Here is a 23026-nt window from a genome sequence, read left to right on the forward strand (position 1 = left end):
CATTTTTTATGGTTTATATAGAAAATGTATTTTTTTATAGAGATTTGAATAATTTGTTTTAATTATACGATATAGTGTTGTTGTGGCACTACAGATCCCAGCAAGGTGGCCTCAGATAATGTTCAAAATAGAAATTTTGTGGCCATGCTGGGTCATGTAGTTCCACAACTGCTGTTATTGTAAAAAACATTACATACTGTTGTAAATGTAGGAATTAGAATTATTTGTAATATATTTATAACACCATCATCTAATAAGAAACTAGTGTTTTTTTGTATAATATTTTTTTTTTTGTGACAAAACAATAAAATAAGTGATGGTTTCCCATTATTTTTTAGTATCCATATTTTTGAGGAATAGACAAAATTAATGTTTGGCCATGGAGTCAATTACCATATATACTCGAGTATAAGCCTACTTTTTCAGAACATTTTTTATGCTGAAAAAGCCCCCCTCGGCTTATACTCGAGTGAGGGTCCCACTTGAGTCAATACGTTTTCCCAGTTTTTTGTTGTAAAATTAGGTGCCTCGGCTTATATTCGGGTCGACTTATACTCGAGTATATGAGTGCACCCTTGGAAGGAAATGGGTGCACCGCATCACAACCTCATTAACATGTGAGCGCCCAGCTATCCCATGAAACGCTATCCCATATGGTAATGGGGCTGCCCGCCACCCCATGCCCCTCTCTGGCCCCGCCTGCTGTCCTGGGAGCGTGCACCCAGCGATCCCACATGTGCAGAAATGCACACAACGTGACCATCGGTAGGGCTGCGAACGTATTTACCCCCCTAAGCCTGGATTCACAAGCTGCTGGTAATTCCTAGAAAAATGTACAAAAACACAATTACTATGTACACATGCATGCAACACCTATGCTAAACTCTAGCACAGCCAACCCCTCTCCTCCCCCCTCAGTAAAATATCAGAGGCAAATTCCGATTTCACATCCAATTAAATTGTCGATTGTGTACTTTTCAATGGGAAAACATCTGGATGATGATTACAGAAAAATTTGCAATTTCGACCGTTTTTTTTACAAAAAATCGCGAAATTCGAAATATCTCATCCTGTTAAATGTCACCCTAAATGTTCAATTTAAGCCATTTTCATTCCACGGCTAACACGCATGAACCCATCTATTCTGGGTTAAGTACCCAGAGCTTTGGGTTAAAATTCTCATGGTGGTAAGGACAAAAAGTGCTACTTACAGTAACACTGATTTCTGTTTGCACCTCAGGGCTTACCTTGCGCTGCAGCTGAATAGTTCCGGTGCACTGTTACAAATCCGCAGTAAGCCCTGCGGCCGATTGAGTATGATCCATGTTTAGAGAGTAATGATACATGCTAAGGATGACTTCTAAGAAAAATGAAAATTATTTGATGCAGATGATCAATGATGAAGACATTTAAAGGGACAAATCTTAAAAACATGACAATGACCCTTTACATGGGGCACAGTTTCCAAGTCTGCTACAGTAGGATATCATTAATCTTCATTTATTAGCCACAAACCTGCACACTGAGTATTGATAACTAAATAAATAAAAATGCATTTAGCTTTTATTTTCTGACTCACTGTTCAAATTGTGGCTGTTCATCTGCTCTCTCATTATACAGAAATGCAGCAGAGTGTTGATAAAGATCAGTGGCCAGCAGCCGGGGTTGTCGAGCTTGTTCCTGTTAACCCATTGGAGTGGGTGGAGCTACAAGTCCAGGAGGTTTGCAGAGCAATAGAGTGTTATTGAAATCATAAGTAAGTGCTGCTGCCTTGGCTAATTTGCAGATGTGGGTGGTTGTATCTATGAGTGCAGGGGGTGTCCAACTGGCATCTCAGCAGAGATACTCTTCACCTTCTCACCTTGCTCTCTTGTACAAAGCTTTAACTACTACTCTACCCCCTACATCTCTAATCTCTACACTACCTCCTTCTCTGTGCCTAGTCAGAGCAACCCTTCTCATCCACCCTGATCACAACCTCTCATTCTCCCCTAAAAGATTGTGCTGCAGCAGCCCCTCCCCCCATAGAGGTGAGTGGCATCGGCGACCGCCGCAACTCCCCCCCCCCTCCGGATTGATTAGGTGGCCGCCGCATCACCCGATCCCCCTCCCTACCCCTGAAGATACTTAGAGGCGGTCGCCGCATCCCCGCCCCCCCCCCCCCCCCCCGGGAAATTACACGGTGGCCTGCCAACATCACCCGACACCCCCTGCCAACCCCCCCCCCCCCCCGGAACGCCGCATCGGTACCGCCCCCTTCCTGGAGTTACCCCATCCCATGGAACTTATTTCCTTACCTAGTCATTCCTAGCATTCAGTGAACCATTAAAACAAATCATTTTATCAAAGCATACTAGTCTTCTAGATTACTCTTCACCAGGGGTTAAAGTGGTCCAGAACAGGGCAGTACTGTGTTGAGTCAGTTGTATATGGAATTAGAACATTTTCCATCTCAGCTGGCCAAAGCCCCTTGCAGCAGAGCCTCATACCCTTTTGGAAAGTGGGCACCAGAAACCCGTCCACCCAATTCCCTCACAAATGCTGGAGTGAAAGATGGTGCTGACAGCATGGGACTTATATTGAGTCCGGATCTCGCGAGACCCGACGCAGGATGATGTTGTTTTACCTCGTTCTGGGATCCAAGTCTGGGCAGGAATACCCGAGCAGTGATCGGGTCCGAGCTCAGATTGGGGGTGCTCAGCAGTGTACGGATTCCCTGAAATCCGAACCCACTCACCCCTAATAATAGGAAGCCAAACCTTGATCAGATCAGTTTAGGAAAACTGGACTGGATCTAATTTTCCTGCTGCTGCTGCTGCTCTATTACCTGAACTGGAACTTCTACATTGCCCCTCATGTGGAAATATGCTGTCCCTACCACAATATATGTGTGTGTGCAAGACAAAGGTAAGCATTGGACTACTCTTGTCGTGTTGTGGTTGCTCAGTAACAGATGTCTTACTTACATCTTCTAGGTGTTCAGTATTGTGGTTTCAATACACAGGTAATGGGAAAAAAGTGAAACAACATAGAATATATCCTGCAAACCCAGAGATGGATGCAATGCTCCTAGTGACTGCACTCCTTTAGTGAATATTTATGGAGCTTTCATTTATCTACCCCAATGTCCCTCTGCGTGATAACAATGTTTACTATTACCAGCCCATAAATCTAGATCTTTAATAAATCCCAATCAATAAAAAATAAAAATAAAAGACGGGTGTGATGGGTATTAACCGGACATTTTCTGGGAGTGCCAGAATCAACACAGACGTGCCCAGGCATTTTCAGGGAGGGTCAGCCAGCTTTAGCCTCGATTTAGCCTGTCCCTGTCGTAGAGTTGAGGAAGGATCAGAATTACACTTACAGACTGGGGAAATCATTTGAAGATAAGTGAGCTGCGTATGGATTTGCAGATCACTGCAAGTAGTGGGGGCGGGCAGCGGCAGTAGTGGGGACGGGCAGCGGTGGTGGGGGCGGCCAGCGGCGGTAGTGGGGGCGGGCAGCGGCGGCGGGGACGGGCGGCGTTTGCGGTGAGCGCAGTGTACTTACACATAGCAGCAGCTGCGGGGACGGGACGCGCAGTGGCGGCTATTATATTTTTAAAATACTTGTCAAATGACCGGCCGCTCTCTGAATGGCCGGAGAGCTCTCAGCCAATCAGAGAGCGGCCGGTCATTTGACAAGTATTTTAAAAATATAATAGCCGCCACTGCGCGTCCCGTCCCCGCCGCTGCTGCTATGTGTAAGTACACTGCGCTCACCGCACACGCCGCCCGTCCCCACCGCCGCTGCCCGCCCCCACCACTGCTGCCGCTGGCCGCCCCCACCACCGCTGCCGCTGGCCGCCCCCACTACTCCCCCGGTGTCTGTATGCATATGCCTGTCAGGTGGCAGGCATATGCATACAGGGAGGTCGGACGTGATCGTATGTACAGACCGTCCGACCTCCCTGATCCGGTCCGATGCGCACGGGACCGCGCATCGGATCGGATCAAATGTCACATACCTACGATTTTGGGCCGATTTCATCCGATTATCGGCACAAAGTGCAGAAATCGGATGAAATCGTCACAAAATCGCATAGTGTATGGGGGCCTTTACTCTGTCTGGGTGGTTCTATCTAATCGCAGGCCACAGCTATTTTGCACAGCAGCGATCAGGTCTGAATCAGGCCCTGCGGCCCTCATTTAGGTTGGATAGCATAAGTGATAAATAAATGGGACCCACTCTGCGCATGTGCAGGACAGGTCATGCAATCCCAGTATTGTGAATGTCTACAGCTTATTGGGGTTGGGATCATTTGGTCTACAGCATGAAGGGCGACATGGGAAAAAATACCACCTGTCGGCACATGTCAGCTAATAAGACAGTGAAAAACCCCACGTCGACCTTTTTACTGTCAACCTAATGACCTGTCGAACTAATGACCTTTCGACCTAGAACCATGTCGACATTTTCCCATGTCGACCTAGACCCATGTTGACCTTTTCCCATGTCGACCTAATGGTGTCGACCTAATGACTGTTGACCCTCTTGCTGTAGACCAAATTACTGCATCCCTCCTAATTGACAGGCAGATATGTCCGTGGGGAGGGATGGGTGCAGAGGAGGCTGGCATTTGGGAAAATGGGGGCATTTTGCCCCAGTTTCCTTGATGTGGCAAGGACAACTGCAAGTCTGAATGAGGTCAGATTTACCGATGAACATCACGACCATTGATCGTGATATTCATCCCGAACTGCAATCACATTACAGTTCTAGCAATTGAAAAGGCAGACAGGGGGTGGTATGCCCCTCCTCCTCCATTTGCATTGCTAAGGATCGCACGTGATAAACCAGTGTTAATACACAAAAATAAAAATATGGATAAGGCGCTCCCACTTGGGATATAATGATGTGAATGTCCCTCTTTTCCTTTTTGGATGTTGAAGAATCCTTCAGGGGTTCAAATACCTCAAAGAAAACACAAGAACAATACACTTCTCATAGTGTAGACCATCTAGAAAGGGTATACAATCTTTTTCTTTTTTAGAATTTACTCTGTACCGTAGATGAGCCTTCACTTAGGCCACAAGATATCTCGCATATATTAATCTGATGCTTCTACCACAGTGAATCCTCTTCAAATTCTTAGGTATACCTTGGATTAAAGATTAAAATGCTCCACATAGTGTGAATATGTAAACATTTATTATATAAAATCAAAACATATAAAAGCCAACTGGCATAGTACCATATCCGGCCTTCTGATCAAGGCTATTTATGTCACATGAACAGAAAGGAAGTGTATCCTGGAGAGATCCCGGGTCTCTGCAGAAGGTCCACCTCCCAACATTAGCTCAAAGGTATAAATACCAGAAGGTCCAGGTTCAAGGTCACTATGTCCTGTTAGGTGAGCATGATATTTCAAACAGGATAATCTACATTTGTACTACTAGAACACATTTTTGGAGTTTCATAAATTACCTTTACTGTGTAATCTACCCTCCAGATATATAGCTACAAATAACAAAACCATCACACAATGCAACATTTCTGAAATACATTTCTATTTTTCTCACCTTACATTCTCAGCGTGTTCTTTCAGGCAGTGATAAAGCAGAGTAATGTCACCATCTAAAGGCTGAACAAGTGTATGGCACTTACTATTCTAATGTCATTCTAATATGCTGCAGCCATTGCTGACTATCAATGAAGTTTGCTATGCAGGGTTGGTTCTAGACCAAGTGGTAGTATATATACATTTTTACCCAATAGAGAACTTTTTCAAAGAGTAGAATATCAGCAGCACTTTGGGGTGGTGGTGGTGGTGTGTTTCTGATGTAGATGTCATCAACCCCCCGATTTGGCGGGTCCTCGAGGAGGGCGTGGGGCTAAAATGCTGCTCTTTGCATATTTTGCAAAGGCCGGCAAATACAGAAATTTAAGGAGGTGGCCGGGGAGATGCAGGGGGTCTTATGGAATCCATGAGTATTGTCCACCTTTCCGGGGGGCCGGGAGGGGGTCCAGGATATCGAGGAGGGTAGGCAACCCTGACTTTAGGACTTTAGGTCTGATTCAGAATGAATCCGAGAAGTGTGAATATCGCATCACAGGAAGATTGAACAGTTTGAGTGACAGCGGGGGTGGTGATGCAGAGTTAGGATATTTTGGGGCAGTTTGGGCAGCTGTGTGATATCAAAACATGCAAGCCAACACATGGCAGCTCTTCGCTTCTCTTTGTAACCAAGCTGCAGAGGCAAAGGCTACCATAAAAGAGAAATCACATTTCTGCGATGCAATTGCGGGGTGGTACTTGACATTTTGCCCTGTTCTGGGAAGCCCCAAGCATGCGGGAGACTGCATAAAATGCAAAACTGCGACTGCTACTACATCAGGTCCATTAGCTATTACTAAGATGGGAGTTCTATTGAAGATGGGATGTTGCTATGGGCAACCAATCAGATTGCATCTATTATCTTCTAAAAGGTTCTAAATAAATAAGATGTAGATTCTAATTGGTTGCTATGGGCAGGAAGATGCAAAACGACCGCACAAGTACTAATTCACAAAATTGTTAAAAAATAACCCCTATATATAGAATATTACTAATTTCCCTGTATCTTTTTCTTTCAGAGGGTGCAGCTTTATTCTGGGTACACACCAGAACGATTTGGGCTCAATTCCCCCAATTTCGATGTGATTTCAACTGATTGTATGTAAAAAGAGCAGAAATGTACATCTTTTCAATGTGATTCTGGTCATCGCCAGTTGTTTGGTGGCATTGGAGATTTCGCCTGCTGCAATAAAGATTTGTCATCTACACTGGATTGGGTATAGACGGTGTGCAGATCATGTGATCCATCTGATCGTGGTTCAAGGAAACCATTGCATACCTCCCAACGTCTGTGCTGATGAAATAGGGACACCGCGCGAGCGTCCGGAAAGGGGGCGGGGCATATGCTAATGAGTGTGCGGCTTATGCTAATTAGCCGCAACCTCATTTTCATACGAGAATAGACGCTGTGCGCATGCGCACAGCGTCTATTCTATTAGATTGGGGGGTCTCCCAACTGCCACCCCCTGCAGCGGGACAATGCCTGCCGCGGGTGGGACAGCGGGACAGGACCCGAAAATCGGGACTGTCCCGCTGTAATCGTGACAGTTGGGAGGTATGCCATTGCACGATTATGGTCCTTCTGGTGTGTGCCCTACATTAGAGTAATGAACTGGATATATTGGCAAAGAAGAGGAAAAGAGTCTGATATCCATCTTCCACAATCAACGTGACACAATAAGAAATAAGAAAGCTTCCAGTAAGTCTATTACACATTAATGGAGTTTATGACATACAGTATAAATAACATTGAAATACTTTCATTTAACTGTAGACATCAGTATCATAGCCATCATTTCATAATGCTGCAGAATAATCTTAGTATGGTAATGTCCCGTGAGGTCTAAAATGTATACACCAGCATTGAGTGTAAGATGTAAATAAAGACAAGTGTATGAAATATTATCCATGCACTGGAAACACACATGACATGCCTACAACAATGTTCCCGATACCTATAAGTCAAACAAAGTGCAATTTATAGGTGGTGAATCAACCATTCGGCAGCAACCAGATAATATACTCATGCTGTAATTTCCGCTGGTAAAATTTGTATCAGAGGCAACCCTAAAAGTAAGAAAAAATAGATAAATGATAGATGTTTTTTCTGTTTTGCATGTTTACTGAAGAAATATGCATACATGTATTTTTGGCAGGTATAAAACATTGGCTAATAATCCATCTAAAGTTTTTTCTCTGCAAACTCCAAGTTAATGTACAATGACAAAGTTTGTCTAATGTGGATTTCATATTGGGGAGATTCAGACCTGTTGTGATGGGCTGCGAATTTGCAGCCTGTCCGATTATCGAACGACCACGTGTGTGAACCGTCCGGCAGAAGGCTGGCCCACTCAGTGCTGTAAGCAGGGGGAAAATCATTTGATGGTGAATCATTTCCACCCTGTGTGCACAGCTACATACGCATTTGTAGCCGTGCACAGAGGTGGGGCTTTGAATACTCGCAGCCCTGCGATCAGGTCTGAATCAGGCCCCTTGTGCGCAGCGCTTTGCAAAGCCGCCCACAAAGCCGCTCATCTGCTGGTAATACCAGCAGATGAACGGCTTTCCTGGCGATGATGCGGGGGCATGCGGCAGCGCTCATTGTTCATAGCCGCTGAAAGCCGCTCAAATTTGGTGTTTTGAGCGGATTTCAGCTCAAAATCGTCCAGTGTGTATGGGCCTTAATGATCACATATTGTACCTCATAGGCAGAGAATCACATTGTGTGCCTTATACCTGGTGGATATCATATTATGCTTTATATAGATGTATTTGCTGCACATCAGTCATCAGAGTAAATCCTATTGTCTGCGATGATCCTATTGTCTGCAATGAGACATCGCAGCAGTGGCAGCACTTTATGGCAGCCTGTATTTGCCCAAAGTGCTCGCTGCCTCACAGAGCTTCAAACGTTTTGTGCTGGTTTCAGCCTGCGAAGAGTTGAGTTTGGGTGCCATTGATGGCATTAAATTGTACCACACCATTCGAGTACAATAGGATTGTCTCCAACATCAGTAGCATCTTGAAGACAATGTCTGGCTGCCACATATTATTATATAATTTAAGTAATTTACAAAAAAAAAGGTGTGGTACTTCTTCCCAAATGTACCAACACTCATAGCTGCAAAAGTTTACACCTATAGGTTCTGTCCAGCCAGTATCATCCGTGACCTTAGGCCAGGGATAATAGATGTGTGCAAAAGAGGAGACAAAGGGGTCTAACTGGATCCCCCTTTGATCTCCGAGCCACTTCCAACAGGAAGATGGTGTTATTTATTGGATTTATTGGATTCAAGCTCTCGGCTGCTCTGTTTATGCCTGTGAATAGTAGAGTTGTGTTCTGCTTTGTTCCTTGTCTGAGGGTTTTAAAGTAAAAGAGTCACAGACACAGATTCTAATCAAGGTGATTACATCAGACACAGAGAAAACCTGTCTGGTCAGCTTAGGACCACTACACATAGCTGGGTCTTCTGTGGTTTGGGCACACAAAGATATCTTTTGTTGAACAATAAACAGAAGGGACAATGGCACTATACATCACTTAACCTTTGTGAATAATAATAGAAATCTTAACGGGGCCTACACACGGCGAGATTTCAGGGCATTTTCTAAGCGATCTCACTAGATACTGTAACTTAGAAAATGCCCCGCGTGTAGGGGCCATAGCTACAGCTCAGCAAATCTCCCCATGTGTAGGCCCCTTAAGGCTAACATGAATAAATTAAGACTAGTTTATACTATGCTTGCCAAGACTTGCCGGGGTAGTGAGCTAAAAAGATGATAAAAGTCTTCCTTTTTGGTGCCCCAACAGGACTATTCTCGTCGCACCTATTAATTTGGTCGGGTTTAGGTGCTTTGCAAGCCTAAACCCGACCTTAATGTGCCTCAAATGCTTGTGAAAATTCACTATATCAATATCAACCCGTGCTCTGACCTCACATTAGATGGGAGATCAGGTGCGATAAAACATTTGTATGTGTTTGTATGCAAAGTTGCATCAGGCATCTCACACCATATGGCTTCTGTATGCCTGGTGTATGAGGACACAACTATATGCTGATGTTAGGGGGGGTACACACCAGAACGATTAGGGCTCAATTCCATCAATCTGGATCCAATTCCGACCGATTGGATGCAGATTGTGTGTAGATTGTGCATGTTTAGGTCCAATTCCGATCCGATTCCGATCCGATGCGCGTCCCCGCTGTCGTTTGGTCGTTTTACAGATCCTACCTGCTGCAGTGAGGATCTGTAAAAGATCCATTCAACTGGATACAGACTCAGATCGGATTGGGATCAGATTGGATGCAGATCGTTAGCAGATTGTGTGGCTCCAACAGATCGTGCGAGCATCACACAATCTGCTAACAATCTACTAACAATCAGGATCGTTCTGGTGTGTACCTGGCCTAAGTGTTGCCTGTAACAAATCAGGCCTATATCTCATTCACTGATGACCTGCATAAGGAAGTCAATCTTATTTTTTCTGTAATGTTTGAGTCTGAATAACATACTTTTCTTAACTTCCTGTTATTTCACCATGAGTAATAGATATGGTCCATCTTGCATATTATACATTTATATACAAATAACATTCTCAGACATGCTGTACAGTGGTGTACAAATCAGCTATTATCTAAATGATTCATATTTACCTTTGCATGTACGTTAAACAGCAGTCACGTATTTCCTGTGAGCTAATAGGCAAACCCGTTGAGTTAAGAAAGGAATTATCTAACAAGTCTCCACATAGACTTTGTTCAATTGGTGGAGTTAATATACCTGTAAATAAATAAATTAGATTTTAGATAGATCTTTATATACATTACTGTGTATACAATTATATGTTCATTAACAGATACTTATATAGCACCAGCATATTCCATTGTGCTTTACAAATGGCAACCAAACAGGAAATTCACAACTTCAAGGTGAAATCTGGACTACAGGACATAGCCGGATACAAGGCTAATTCAATCAACCCCGATGTGTTTTTGCTATTAGTAGCTTATTTGTAAAATCTACCTTGTGGTGTTTGAAGGAGGATAATTCAGCAATGTGCTATATATATATATATATATATTATATATATATATAGACAGAGAATAGATCCGGCACAGCAGGACTTAGGGTAGCCAGAGGGTGTTGAACGTGCCCAGGTGCCAACGATAGGGACCTTCCAGCCCCTTGTAGATAAGCAAAGAAAGAACGGGCACTCAGGGTCTTGTTAGTGGTTAAAGCAGAGACTGTTTATTCAGTCAGAACGTCCGTCCGACGGACGTTCTGACTGAATAAACAGTCTCTGACCCTGAGTGCACGTTCTTTCTTTGCTTATATATATATATATATATATATATATATATATATATATATATATATATATATATATATTCTAAGAGAAAAACCGCACACCACTTTTTGAACACTGTGGGGTGCTAGATCACATAAGTGCTCATATATGGTGTATTCCCAAACTTCAACAATTCAGGAAATAGAGATCCGCACACCAGGTATAGATGAAAAAATTTTATGAAAAATATGCAAAAAAGTGTATCAAACACATGGCAACATATTGCAAGTATAAATTCAAACAGCAGGGTTACTTATCCAGCCCGGACAAAACATCATGTCTACAGGTGCCTGCTATCCGGCTCAACAGCCTGTTTCGGTCCTCCTTTCTCAAGAGCCTATTTACTACTGGTCAAAGTTGCCATTAAATAGGGAAAAACACCCACCAAATACAAATCAAATGAGTCTCACCTGTGTCCAATGCACGGACGTACACGCTGTCACACAAACCAGCAGTTCCGGATCTTAGCTCAGTTGGAACGCATAGACATTGCACAGATAGCGTATTTCCGCTTCCGGGTCCAGCGCCAATATCATGTGATATACTACCAACACGTAGTAGCTGTTACTGGGGGGGTGTGGCAGACAAGCAGCCTATGGGAGCTACTCGCGTCATGGGTGCAAAAAGAACCCGAGGCGCTGTGCTCTACCAATCCCGGCCTGCTGTCCAAAGTCCGGTGTGTGAAACCCCTAGGAGCTGGCCGTGGAACGCACAGCCATGTTCCCTGCATCACTCGGATCAACCCCATTGGTCAATAGCCTCAGAGCTGCCGTAACACTGCTGGAGAATATTAAAAACTCAATTTGATTCCTCTTAGACTATAATAGCGGAGACTCATGTTGATCGCATATGGTAGGTGTCATTTTACCCCAATGTGCAGCAAACAATCAAAGCAATAACATATATACAAGAAAAAATTGCACATAAACAATACAATAAGCATAAACAAATAAACTGACATTAGATACTGGTTGCTCGTTCAAAAATAGAACAACAGTACATTATGCATAGCAGGTATAGAAAAATTACTACTTTCTCAAACAACATAGAGATCCATCCACCCGATTTATCAGGCGGATATCATCACAGATCAATAATATGGAGTGAGAATTAAGGGCCTCTATCCAATAATCCACTCAGGATAGAGATTATCAGATTAATGTCCCCATCCGGAGTGACAATATACAGTGCATCCAATACCACATGATAATCGCAAGCAAACTATATAATCAAAATAAAGTATCCACATGTGAGCAATCCCTTTATAGAAAAACATTAAGGTTAATTTCCTCATTTAATCCTGTCGGGCTGAGTGAACCTAAGTTGTATATAAATTCACTCTCCTTCTGTAGGAGTGTCAGATGGCGGTCTCCACCCCTTTTCCACGCCTTGACCTGATAGAGTGGCATAAATTTAAAGTACTTCATAGAATGACCTGCCTCAAAAAAATGTCTGGCCACAGGTGGCGTAGTATGATCTCGAGTAGTCATCGCCTTTTTAATCGATGATCGGTGCATGCCAATTCGCTCCTTGAGCATGTGAATTGTTTTGCTATTTAATGGCAACTTTGACCAATAGTAAATAGGCTCTTGAGAAAGGAGGACCGAAACAGGCTGTTGAGCCGGATAGCTATGAAGCTGATAGCAGGCACCTGTAGACATGATGTTTTGTCCGGGCTGGATAAGTAACCCTGCTGTTTGAATTTATACTTGCAATATGTTGCCATGTGTTTGATACTTTTTTGCATATTTTTCATAATTTTTTTAATCTATACCTGGTGTGCGGATCTCTATTTCCTGAATTGTTGAAGTTTGGGAATACACTATATATATATATATATATATATATATATATATATATATATATATATATATATATATATATATATATATATATATATATATATATATATATATATATATATGGCTCGGCTTGAAGACAGACGGAGGCACTCCAGCGGACTTGTGATAAACGATTTTAATGCAAAGAGGTTGCCGACGTTTCGGGGTTAACAATCCCCGTTTTCAAGGTGTACACCTTGAAAACGGGGATTGTTAACCCCAAAATGTTGGCAACCTCTTTGCATTAAAATCGTTTATCACAAGTCTGCTGGAGTGCCTCCGTCTGTCTTCAAGCCGAGCCATACATCTTCTCAAGTACGGGAGTGGAGTGCCGGGCTGATACATTTGATATTTTTTTTTTTTGGGGGGGGGGGGGGGGGGGGGGGGGTTCTGCTATAATATAGGCATACTTGCCTACTTTTGAAAACTAGTTTCAGGGAGATTATAGTTGGTAATAGAGTTTTTGGCGTGTCATGCTCCTCCCAAAGGGCGTGTCTAGTTCCATATATGGAGAATTTGTGAAAAGAGATTGTGAAAGTGGCACATAGAAGCATGGGTGTGTACTGCTACATCTGAGAGGAATCTTGTAAAATGACTTATATCCAAATGTAGATGATCCCCAAAGCAGTTAGTAAGAGTCACTGTACTTGGTAAAGTGCTGGGAAATGGTGCTGATGATTCAATGTAAATGTATATATCTCTCGTTCCTTTTTTCCCCCAAAAATGTAACAGTGTAATGTGGGCTAGGTGAAATAAGGGAGATTGCTTGACTAATGAGGGAGAGAGGGAGATTGCTGCTATTTCAGGGAGTCTCCTGCAGAATGCAGGAGGGTAGGCAGCTATGAATATAGGTAACCAAACTATATTGATAGCAGTAATTGATGCACATGTTGACATCCTGAATGTTGACATTTAGAACATATTGAAATTATACTGTGGACATTCTGAGCATTAACAAAATATACAATATCCCCTTAAAACACACTTCACTGTGTGATTAACAGTAAAATGTGTTCTTTATAGAATATGCCAACAGACTCCTCTACATACTCCCTTTGTGCCACCAGACTCTTTCATATGCACCTTTATATGGAATTAGACCCCTACATATGCAGAGCCCACCATGCCCCTTCATATAGTATTAGAGTCTTCATGCCACTATATGCCCTAGTGCACCAAAATTCCTTGATACTCAAAAAACATGGAGCACTTTGTTGTATGTCTATAAATATACAGTAGTACCTGCAATGCAAGCAGTCATGAAGCAAGCCACAGTACCAGCAATCAGAGCTCTGATGGCACCTGCGGCAATGTCACTTTTTCTGCTGGGGGCCATGGAACCTGAACAAACAAAATAAAATGTAAAGCAAATAAAACAAACAAACAAACAATTTGTACTACCAAAATCATATAATCTCAGTAATTTGCAACTTATAGGGTGACATTCTATGGGTTGAGATTTGTGTTTTTGGGCGATTATTAGTAAAAAAAAGGCAACATCGCATTTTTCCTTGAAATCGCATATTTAATAGGATGCGCTAAGGGCCGGATATCGCATAATCTGTGCGATAACTCATGCGTACTGAAAGTGTAGAAAAAAATCGCATTTTTAGCGCATCCAGATGTTTTCATACATAAAAGTATACAAATCGCTTATTTAATGGGATGCGTTTTCGGAAATCACACTTTTAAGGTGTCTAATAATCACACTTTTTTCAGACCCGGTTCTGTTGGGCGATTTGGCCCAGAACTCACTTTGGTCAAGTGCACAAATGGTTAATTTCAACACAGGTGGCCTCAATTTCACTCAGAAACACCCCTACATATACCCCAACATCATTAAGGACACCTGTGAGGGTTTGAGACATAGAGATTTTGCAGAGTGGTTTGGAGTTGCTTATCTGTGATATGGCCCATTTGGAGGAGCTGCGCAGGAGGGAGGAAGCTGCACACCAGATCCATGTACCCCTCCTCCTCCATGCCAGTGTCTTCCTCCTCTTCCTCCTCACGTCCATCTTCCTCCACCTCTGACGTGACTCTCCTGCAGCTGCTCTGGGGTATGGAATAGGTCCTAGGTATAGGATGGGGATGCCAGCGGATCCTCCACCTCCTCCTGCTGGGGCTGGTCCGCCAGGGCCTGGTCTGGTGCTGGCCTTGCTGTGGCCATGCTGCCTGCCACACTGCTGCCACTACCTGTAATGGAGGACGACCTCAGCAGTCCTCTGCTGCCTCTCCCACTGGCCCCTCTTGGCTGGCTGCTGCCACTGCTCCCTCTGCCACTGCTCCCCCTGCCACTCCTCACTCTGCCACTAACACGTCTTCCTCTGCTCACACTGCCACTGCTCCTCTCCATGCTCCTTACTTCCTATCAAAGAGTGAAATGGTGCCAGTGCCCCTTTTATATAGGGGGTGTGATGCATAATGGAGGGGACCGAGGTGGGCCAATAGGTTAGGCGGTTCTTAGTCATGCGGAGACAGTCTTGTAAATCGCACTCCGGTCGGTCCAAAACTCGCACATGACCGGCGGAAGAAATCGCACTTTTATGTGTCATAAAATCGCACCACTTCGCCGCAAATCGCACTACATCGCACTTTTCAGCCTCCAAAGTGCATCCCATTAAATATGCGATTTATTACAAAAAAATGCGATTTCAGAAAGTGCGAAGAGCGGCGATGTGGAGCGAGATTAAAAAATGCGCTTTTATCTCATCCCATAGAATGTCACCCATGGTTTTTGATATTTTTTAAGGAAAACATTTTAAAAGTTATCTGGCACGCCTGCATTTTTCTTAGCACATCCACTAAAAGGCCGGTTTTAAACCCCAGACACCTACTTCCTGTCAGACACCTTGCACACGACACGCAAATGGAAATAGCAGGATTTCAATGCAAAACGGTCTTGTGCATGCATACTGCAAACAGTGTATCGATAATATGCGCTGCGTATAGATTATGGGCACAGTGTTTCAATAATCAGTTGCCGTTTGAATTCACAATCGTGCAAACAGGTCTGGCCAATGTTCCACTCTCAGATGCCATTTTTAACAAAGAGGTGTTGGGAGAGCTTGTGTTATGAGAATCAGGGGTAGATGTATGAAGCAGCGATAAGGGAGAAGTGAGCCTGAGTTGAAGAGGCCCATGGCCACCAATTATCACTGCAGTAACATCTATAATTTGCATAATATAATAGTATACAGAGCAGCTGATTGGTTGCCATGTGCCACTTCTCCTATGGCTCACTTCTACCTTTTTTCGCTGCTTCATACATCTACACCTCAGTGAGTTACTGAGAGAGTGAGACAGAGTGAGGCAGGGCCAGGTCCAGAAGAATATAACAGGGTGGGAAGTGTAGTACAATCCAAAACATTCCATTCTTGTAAAAATCCAAGTGGTTATCACATTTCTAACAGCAACAAGCTTTGTAGACAGTATATCATCAAAGTGGAAAAAACCCACAAAAATTATTTTAGGTACTTTTTTTTTTTTTTCGAAATCCAAATGGTTATGTATGAGTATTCATGCGTAAGAGGTGGTATCATCACATCTCCGATAGCAAAAGGTTGCTGTGGATATGTGACTTTACAGAAGTGTCCAGAAAATAGTTTAGCAGTTACTTTATGGATTTTTACAATATCACTGTAAAATTGGAATCAAATCAAATAATCAAATCATTTCTATTGTCACTACAACATTAACAGAAATGCATACAGTAAGTGAAATTCCAGAAGAAAAAGGAAAGAAGTACTCACAATTCACACACTACAATTCAGACTTGAAACAACAGAAGGAAAAAAACTGTTATGCAACCGACTAGTGCGGCAACCTAAACACTTATAACCTTTTCCAGAGGATAACAGGGAGAAAAGAGAATAACAAGGGTGGCTAGGATCTGAAATCATTTTATTAGCCTTAATTTTACTACTTTTGGCAAAAATATCTGCCATCCTAGGCAAGGGTTGGTCAATTTATTTATTTATTAACAGTTTCTTATATAGCGCAAACAGTTTCTTATATAGCGCATACATATTACGCAGCGCTTTACAGAGATTTTTGTAAATCTTGGTCAATGATTTTTTTCTGCGGGCCTTAACTACTCTAAGGAAGAGATCAGTTTTCATATCAACAGAAGTGTAAAGCTTGATACACACTAAGCGATTCTTGGCACCTTGGCGGTGCTACCGGACGAATGACATCGGGCATACACACTGAACGATATTGTTAATCATATCTCTCAGTGAAGTCACCCGGTCTCCCACTGAATGACGACCTGTGGCAATGGACATCGGTATTGATGTAGTGCATACATACTATACGATATGCGCGATAATATCATTATCATGCATATTGTTTTAAAAAAATTGCATAGTGTGCAAAGGCTTTATGCAAATTTCTATAATGAAGACAATAGTTTCCATCATTTAGCAGATGTAGATTAGCATCCTCTTCGTTTGTGGTGCAAAGGTGCCCATACACGTACCATTTACCCGGTACTTTCTGTGCTAAAATAGCATCATTGTGCATGTGTTGTGCATGCGATGCAATGCTATTTTAGCACAAAAAGTACCGGGTAATTGGTACATGTATGGGCACCTTTAGGCCTTAATTTAGTTTTCTTTTCACATGGGCCATCAATGGGTACTTTTGAAAACTGAAGAGTATATAAAGGGGAAAAAATGTATCTGAAAGCATTGTACTTCTGGCCATGTGCACTATAATAGCATATAATTACCTACCTCATCAAATCGATAAAAACACTAAGGTGTTTTAATACAGTATTAACCTAATATTTTGAGGGTTTAATTACTAGTGATAAAATGAATTTGTGTCCATTTTCTTAAATTCTTTTTTTAATTTGTTAAATTCAACCGCGTATGTTACGTACACTCCTAGTTGAAGTTTATAACATTTTGGAGAAAGACAAGGTACCAACCAATCAGCATTAGATATACTAAGCTTGAAAAGTGATAAAATGGAGAGTAATAAACCACCAGCCAATCAGCTCCTAACTGCCACATCAAACGCTGTGTTTAAAAAAATGAAAGATAGGAGCTGATTCGTTGGTGGCTTATCACTCTCCATTTTTATCACTTTTCAGGGCTTAGTACATCTCACCCCCTCTTTCTGACATCACCGTCTACTCCTCTTTAATTGCCTCTCTGGTCACTCATTGGCAGGTATTCAATGCGGCCGGCGAGGGGGTTAAACAGCGAGGATTGCAGAAAACCAGAGATCCTCGCTGTTTAACCCCTGCGCTGGCCGCTCGCTCTATTCAATGTTCTGGGGAATTCCTCGCCGTCCTGAGACGGATTCCCCCAAACAGCGAGACCCACAGCTAATGCAGAAAACTCGCTGTATTTAGCCGCGAGTCTCGCTGGTTCAGGAGCCGCATACGCCAATTCCTCCTCACTCAAAAAATGGAGCGAGGGGGAATTGGCATATGAGGAGGGCTGGTGGTGACAGGGTGAGTGGTGACAGCGAGCAGGAAGCTCTGCTCGCTGTCACCGCTCGCCCACAGCATTGAATACCCCCCATAGCCTGTCACCTCTCCCTGTCAAACACTCCCTCTTACCCACTGCCATTCTCCAGCATCATCTATTGACTGTTATATTGCCCATTGCACCACCATCAGAATTACCCACTGCCTCCGCCCTGTGTCATCCACTACCAGTGCCCAGTGTCATCTTTTTCCTGTCTATCAATGCCTTTCCCCCCAATCACCACAATTTGTCCCCAATGCAAAATACTGAAATTTCAAAACTGACCATTACAATGGGCCTAATGTGTCTGTTGTTAATCATCCAGCTGTGTTTTTCCATATCTTGCAATTGGGTTCCGAGGAGGCGATGTGCTAGTATTCATTGGGTCTATAATGCACTGTATTAATCATTATGTCAGTATTTTTAGAATGGGTCTGAAGTTCTTTCTGGAAATAAATGGCATTCTCTTCGTTTGTACACTTTTTTTCACAAAACAAAGTGTGCCAATGTACTAAATAAAAAAAAAGCACGACTACCCTTAGCAGAACCCAGATACTAAATAAAAAAAAAAACTTTTTTTTTTTTTTAAGAAAAAAAGGAATCTGGTCATTGTATTTATAAATGTATCCATAAATAAGGTGAGAGTCTCCCTCATAAAACAGAGCTGGTCACATTACCCTTGCTTACTAGTTAGCCCAATCATTTATTGATGTTTTCATTATCAAACAAAATAGATCATTTAAATATTATACATACTTAGCCCTCCAATAGTAATTCCCAAGGAGCCAAAATTTGCAAATCCACACAAGGCATATGTTGCAATAACTTCAGACCGTACCTATGTAACGTAATAAAATATATGTTAAAGATAATTACAATATCTTAAAATGACTGCTATTCCATTAAGACTACTTTTCAAAACAAGGAACCAACATTTACTGCCAAATGTAATAGGTCAGTAATGCTAAACCTAAATGTTTTTATGTACAGTATTACACAAGTTTTGGGGTGGCCAAACCTGTCCTCAAGATCTACTGTACCAACAGCTCATGTTTTTGATCTATAGTAGGAATGAATGCAGCATGTTTGAAAATGTGACAGTAATGGACAATTTTTTTAAGCGAATAAAGAACATTTTTGCGAAATCCTACTTACTGACATATATTGCTTTATTCCATTTATAAACATTGGGCCGTTGTGCTTCCTCTTTGTAATCAACCCAGCAAGGTATTCATATGCAACAAATTCATTAAAAAATGTCTTGTATCCAATAAGTTTTCCAACGATGAAGCTATCCTCCCAGTCCACACCCATCATGTATGAGAACGGCATGAAGACATAAGAGCAGATCACCTACTCACAGAAAAACAGATTAACAATGATCCCTCTTTCCCTATAAAATAGAATACTACAAAGCAATAGAGTATTATATGTTAATTAAGAGCATGCAGAGAGTGCTTTTGGATCTTCACAAATGATAATAAATGACAATAGATAAGTTGCAACTGTAAATGTTTAGCTACAGCGGTAATTTGAAGTTCCTGACTGAGCTTATGTCAAATCACAAACACTATAAACCCACAATTTGCACAAGTGCACCAACATGTCTAACTTGCTTTGTGGACATATGTAAATGGTGGGAGCATTAGAAATATTTTTCCTACTACCTTTTTAGAAATTATTTTGTATTATAATTACCCCACTGACCACTGGGGTGAACTTACTAATTGAACTGTGATGTACTACACTATTGTGCTCTCTTTCCTTACTTGTATGTTTACTCTGGATATGTGGAATGTACAAACAAGAACTGTAAAAATAATAGGAACATTAGGAAGATGTCCTTGGGAGAAGGACCCTCTATATGGAAGGGAAGTTTTGGTGTTTTGTTATATTTAAGTAGAGCTTCTAAATCTATCCCACTATATCCAGGGCCTGATTCAGACCTGCACACTGGGCTGTGAGTGTCCGGAGCCAGCAAGCAGGTAAACACCATCCTGCCGAATATACGCCCCCTGCACTCCCCCTGCCCCATGCAAGGCTGCAAACGCATACGCGACGATGCACACAGGGGGGAAATCAATCGCCATCACATGATTTTGGCATTTGCAGCACTCATGCCCACTGAGGATAACTCATTCACTTGTTCAGCAATGCTAACCTTGTCCACCTTTGAATCCTCCTCAATGTACAATCAAACATTTTTAGCTTAATTTCAACAAGTTACTACATGTAGCATACCGCCCAACTGTCCTGCTTATCGCGGGAACGTCCCGATATTTTGGGACATTCCCGCGTCCCTCCCGCCACCGGCAGTGTCCCACGGCGGGGGGGGGGGAACAGTTGGGAGTCCCCCCTGTCATCAGACAGCGGGGTTCCGGGGACTGGTGTAGCCGCTGTAGTGACAGCTTGACTCCGTCCGTCTCTCCTACTAGCCGCGGCGGTGGGAAGCACTGGTGATGACTTTGAAAAGACTTGCTGGACGCTGATTGGCTGAATTCAGCCAATCAGCGTCCGGCAAGTCTTTTCAAAGTCATCACCTGCGCTTCCTGCCGCTGTGCTAGTAGGAGAGAGTAGAGATCGACGGAGTCAAGCTGCCGCTACAGAGGCTACCCGGAACCCTGCTGCCTGTCACCGGACCTCCGCTGGCTGTCCCCGGACCTGACAGTGCCCCCCCCTCTCCAGCGCCCGGTGCACATGACCCCCCAGCCCCCCCTAGTTACGGCCCTGCATAGCCAAACATATTACCTGTATATGGTCATCAAAATTGACCATAATACAGGTATATGAAATGATGCCTACCTCAAAGCTTAACTGTGGATAGTCAAACATATTTCCCAGCCAGGAGAGGGCAGCATTGAAGAAAGCTAAGAGCGAGAGAAAGGCCATCAGGTTAACGGCTATGTTCGCTACCAGGGGAATGGAAGCAGACGCTCCTTGACTTGCAGCTTCCAGTATGTTTCTAGCATCCCTGATTCAAGGCAAGCAAAACAATTCAGTTATACATTTTCAAGCTAACATCAATGAAGAATACAGGCTTATTTTTATCCTATTCTAAATCAATCATACAATAATTTTAGATATGAATAAATCTGCAGGCTTATCAATCAGAATCAGCTTTATTGGCCACGTATATGATTTAACTTGATTAACTATAAGTCCTGTTTGTACTGTCTTTGCCTTTACTACACCTGCTTTTCATATTCATTCATTTTTAAGAGAGAAATGCAAGGGGGATAAGGAGAGATAAACGTCCAGCCAATCAGCTCCTTACTGACTTTTTTCAAACACAGCCTGTAACATGGAAGTCAGGAGGTGATTGGCTGGACATTTATCTCTCCTTATCACCCTTGCATGTATCTCTTGTTAAAGCTTAATACATCTGCCCCATGTTACAAAATGAGTGTACATGATTATACTGTATTGTATAACCTTATGCACAATCTACTATAAATTATAAGACTATTACAATGTTTGGCAGAAATCTCTGACAATTAATGCCAACAAGCACAGAAATGCTTTTTAATGAACTAAATCTCTTTATCTCTATACGAGCAATGTTTGTGATATGTAAGGTAACAGGTTATATACTGCTTACCCCTTCTCCAGTTTAAGTCCATGTTTCATAGTTACTTTCACTGGTTCAGTCTCTGGCCAGAATAACTTAGCCACGGCTAATGCCGCTGGGGCTGACATGACAGAAGCTGTCAGCAAGTGTGAAGAAGACACCTATAATTAAACAGGGGAATAAAATAGTATTTTAACCTAATAATGTTTTGTTATCCGATGGAGACACCACGCTATTATATGGTACAAATGATGATTATAGGCTTCTAATCGGCTGATTTTGTGTTAACAACCCCAGCAAATAGTACTTAAATCATTAACGCCACCACTATATTACATCCAGTCTTACACTAGGGTGATTCACATGCAATTTGGTCACTTTTCATGTGATTGTGGCGATAAATCACATGAAAAGTGTACAAATCGCATGTGATTGACATCAGGTCAAATGCAATGCATGGTCTCATGCGCATTGCGTCGGAGCCTGCGAGTCCACTAACTGCAGCAGATATATATCGGATCGCAGCCAAGCCAGGCGATATATCATATGCACAAAGATCGCGGACAATATATCTAATGCAATCCTACCGCCCAGGAAGGTTCCGTGCGGCTCATGCGGGGATCTCGTGCGACTTCCCTGAGGGGACCCAATGCAAAGTTGATGGCAAACCCAACCAAATAATGGACCCAAAGAATAATGCTGATGCCGGGGTACTTCACAAATGGCGCCCGTTATTCTTCTTTGCTTATGGCTTGCTTAGCATGCGGAGGAGGGCAACCAGACTAGTTACTTCAACCTCATACAGTGGAGTGCTGGATCAGAAGTGATGTTACACAAAACTGGTGTCACATGGCTCCAAATTGTATTCTCTCCTTTCATCTTTGTTTTGTCTTACCGTCTGTGTATTCCTTGCTCCTGCTTAGCTGTAATTTCTTACATGGCCTCTACTGTTTGTTTGCTGTCCATCTTTGGGCTATCACCCAGTTTTTATTGAAATGTTACCTCCCACCTTAGTTTGCTACAAAGTGTGAGCAACATGTGGCTGCTCGGGAATATAAACCAAGCATACCGAGGCAAAAATACAAGCATAACTAAATGTTTAGCTCTATTACAGGCTGCTGACATCTCCTTAATTTCTACCAAATTGAGCCACATCTTGAACACAACAGCAGCAAAGAGCCACTTTGTAAT

The 23026-nt window shown here is 42.7% G+C and overlaps 1 protein-coding gene across 1 annotated transcript in view; it reads right to left on the bottom strand.

Annotated features, from left to right (window-relative positions):
* Positions 1-7348: 7348 nt before the first annotated feature.
* SLC28A3 (solute carrier family 28 member 3) overlaps positions 7349-23026 on the bottom strand; it is an 83786-nt gene continuing 68108 nt past the window's right edge. Inside the window, exons 12-18 of the mRNA XM_083158337.1 lie at positions 21866-21996; positions 21070-21238; positions 19423-19620; positions 19024-19105; positions 14033-14131; positions 10255-10381; positions 7349-7666 (exon numbers count right to left, since the gene is read on the bottom strand). Of these exons, the coding sequence (XP_083014463.1) occupies positions 7555-7666; positions 10255-10381; positions 14033-14131; positions 19024-19105; positions 19423-19620; positions 21070-21238; positions 21866-21996 (918 nt within the window). The 3' untranslated portion in view covers positions 7349-7554. The remainder of the gene's footprint in view (positions 7667-10254; positions 10382-14032; positions 14132-19023; positions 19106-19422; positions 19621-21069; positions 21239-21865; positions 21997-23026) is intronic.

This window comes from Crinia signifera, chromosome 1 (genome assembly GCF_055691185.1).
Source record: "Crinia signifera chromosome 1, ASM5569118v1, whole genome shotgun sequence".
Lineage (NCBI taxonomy): Eukaryota > Metazoa > Chordata > Amphibia > Anura > Myobatrachidae > Crinia > Crinia signifera.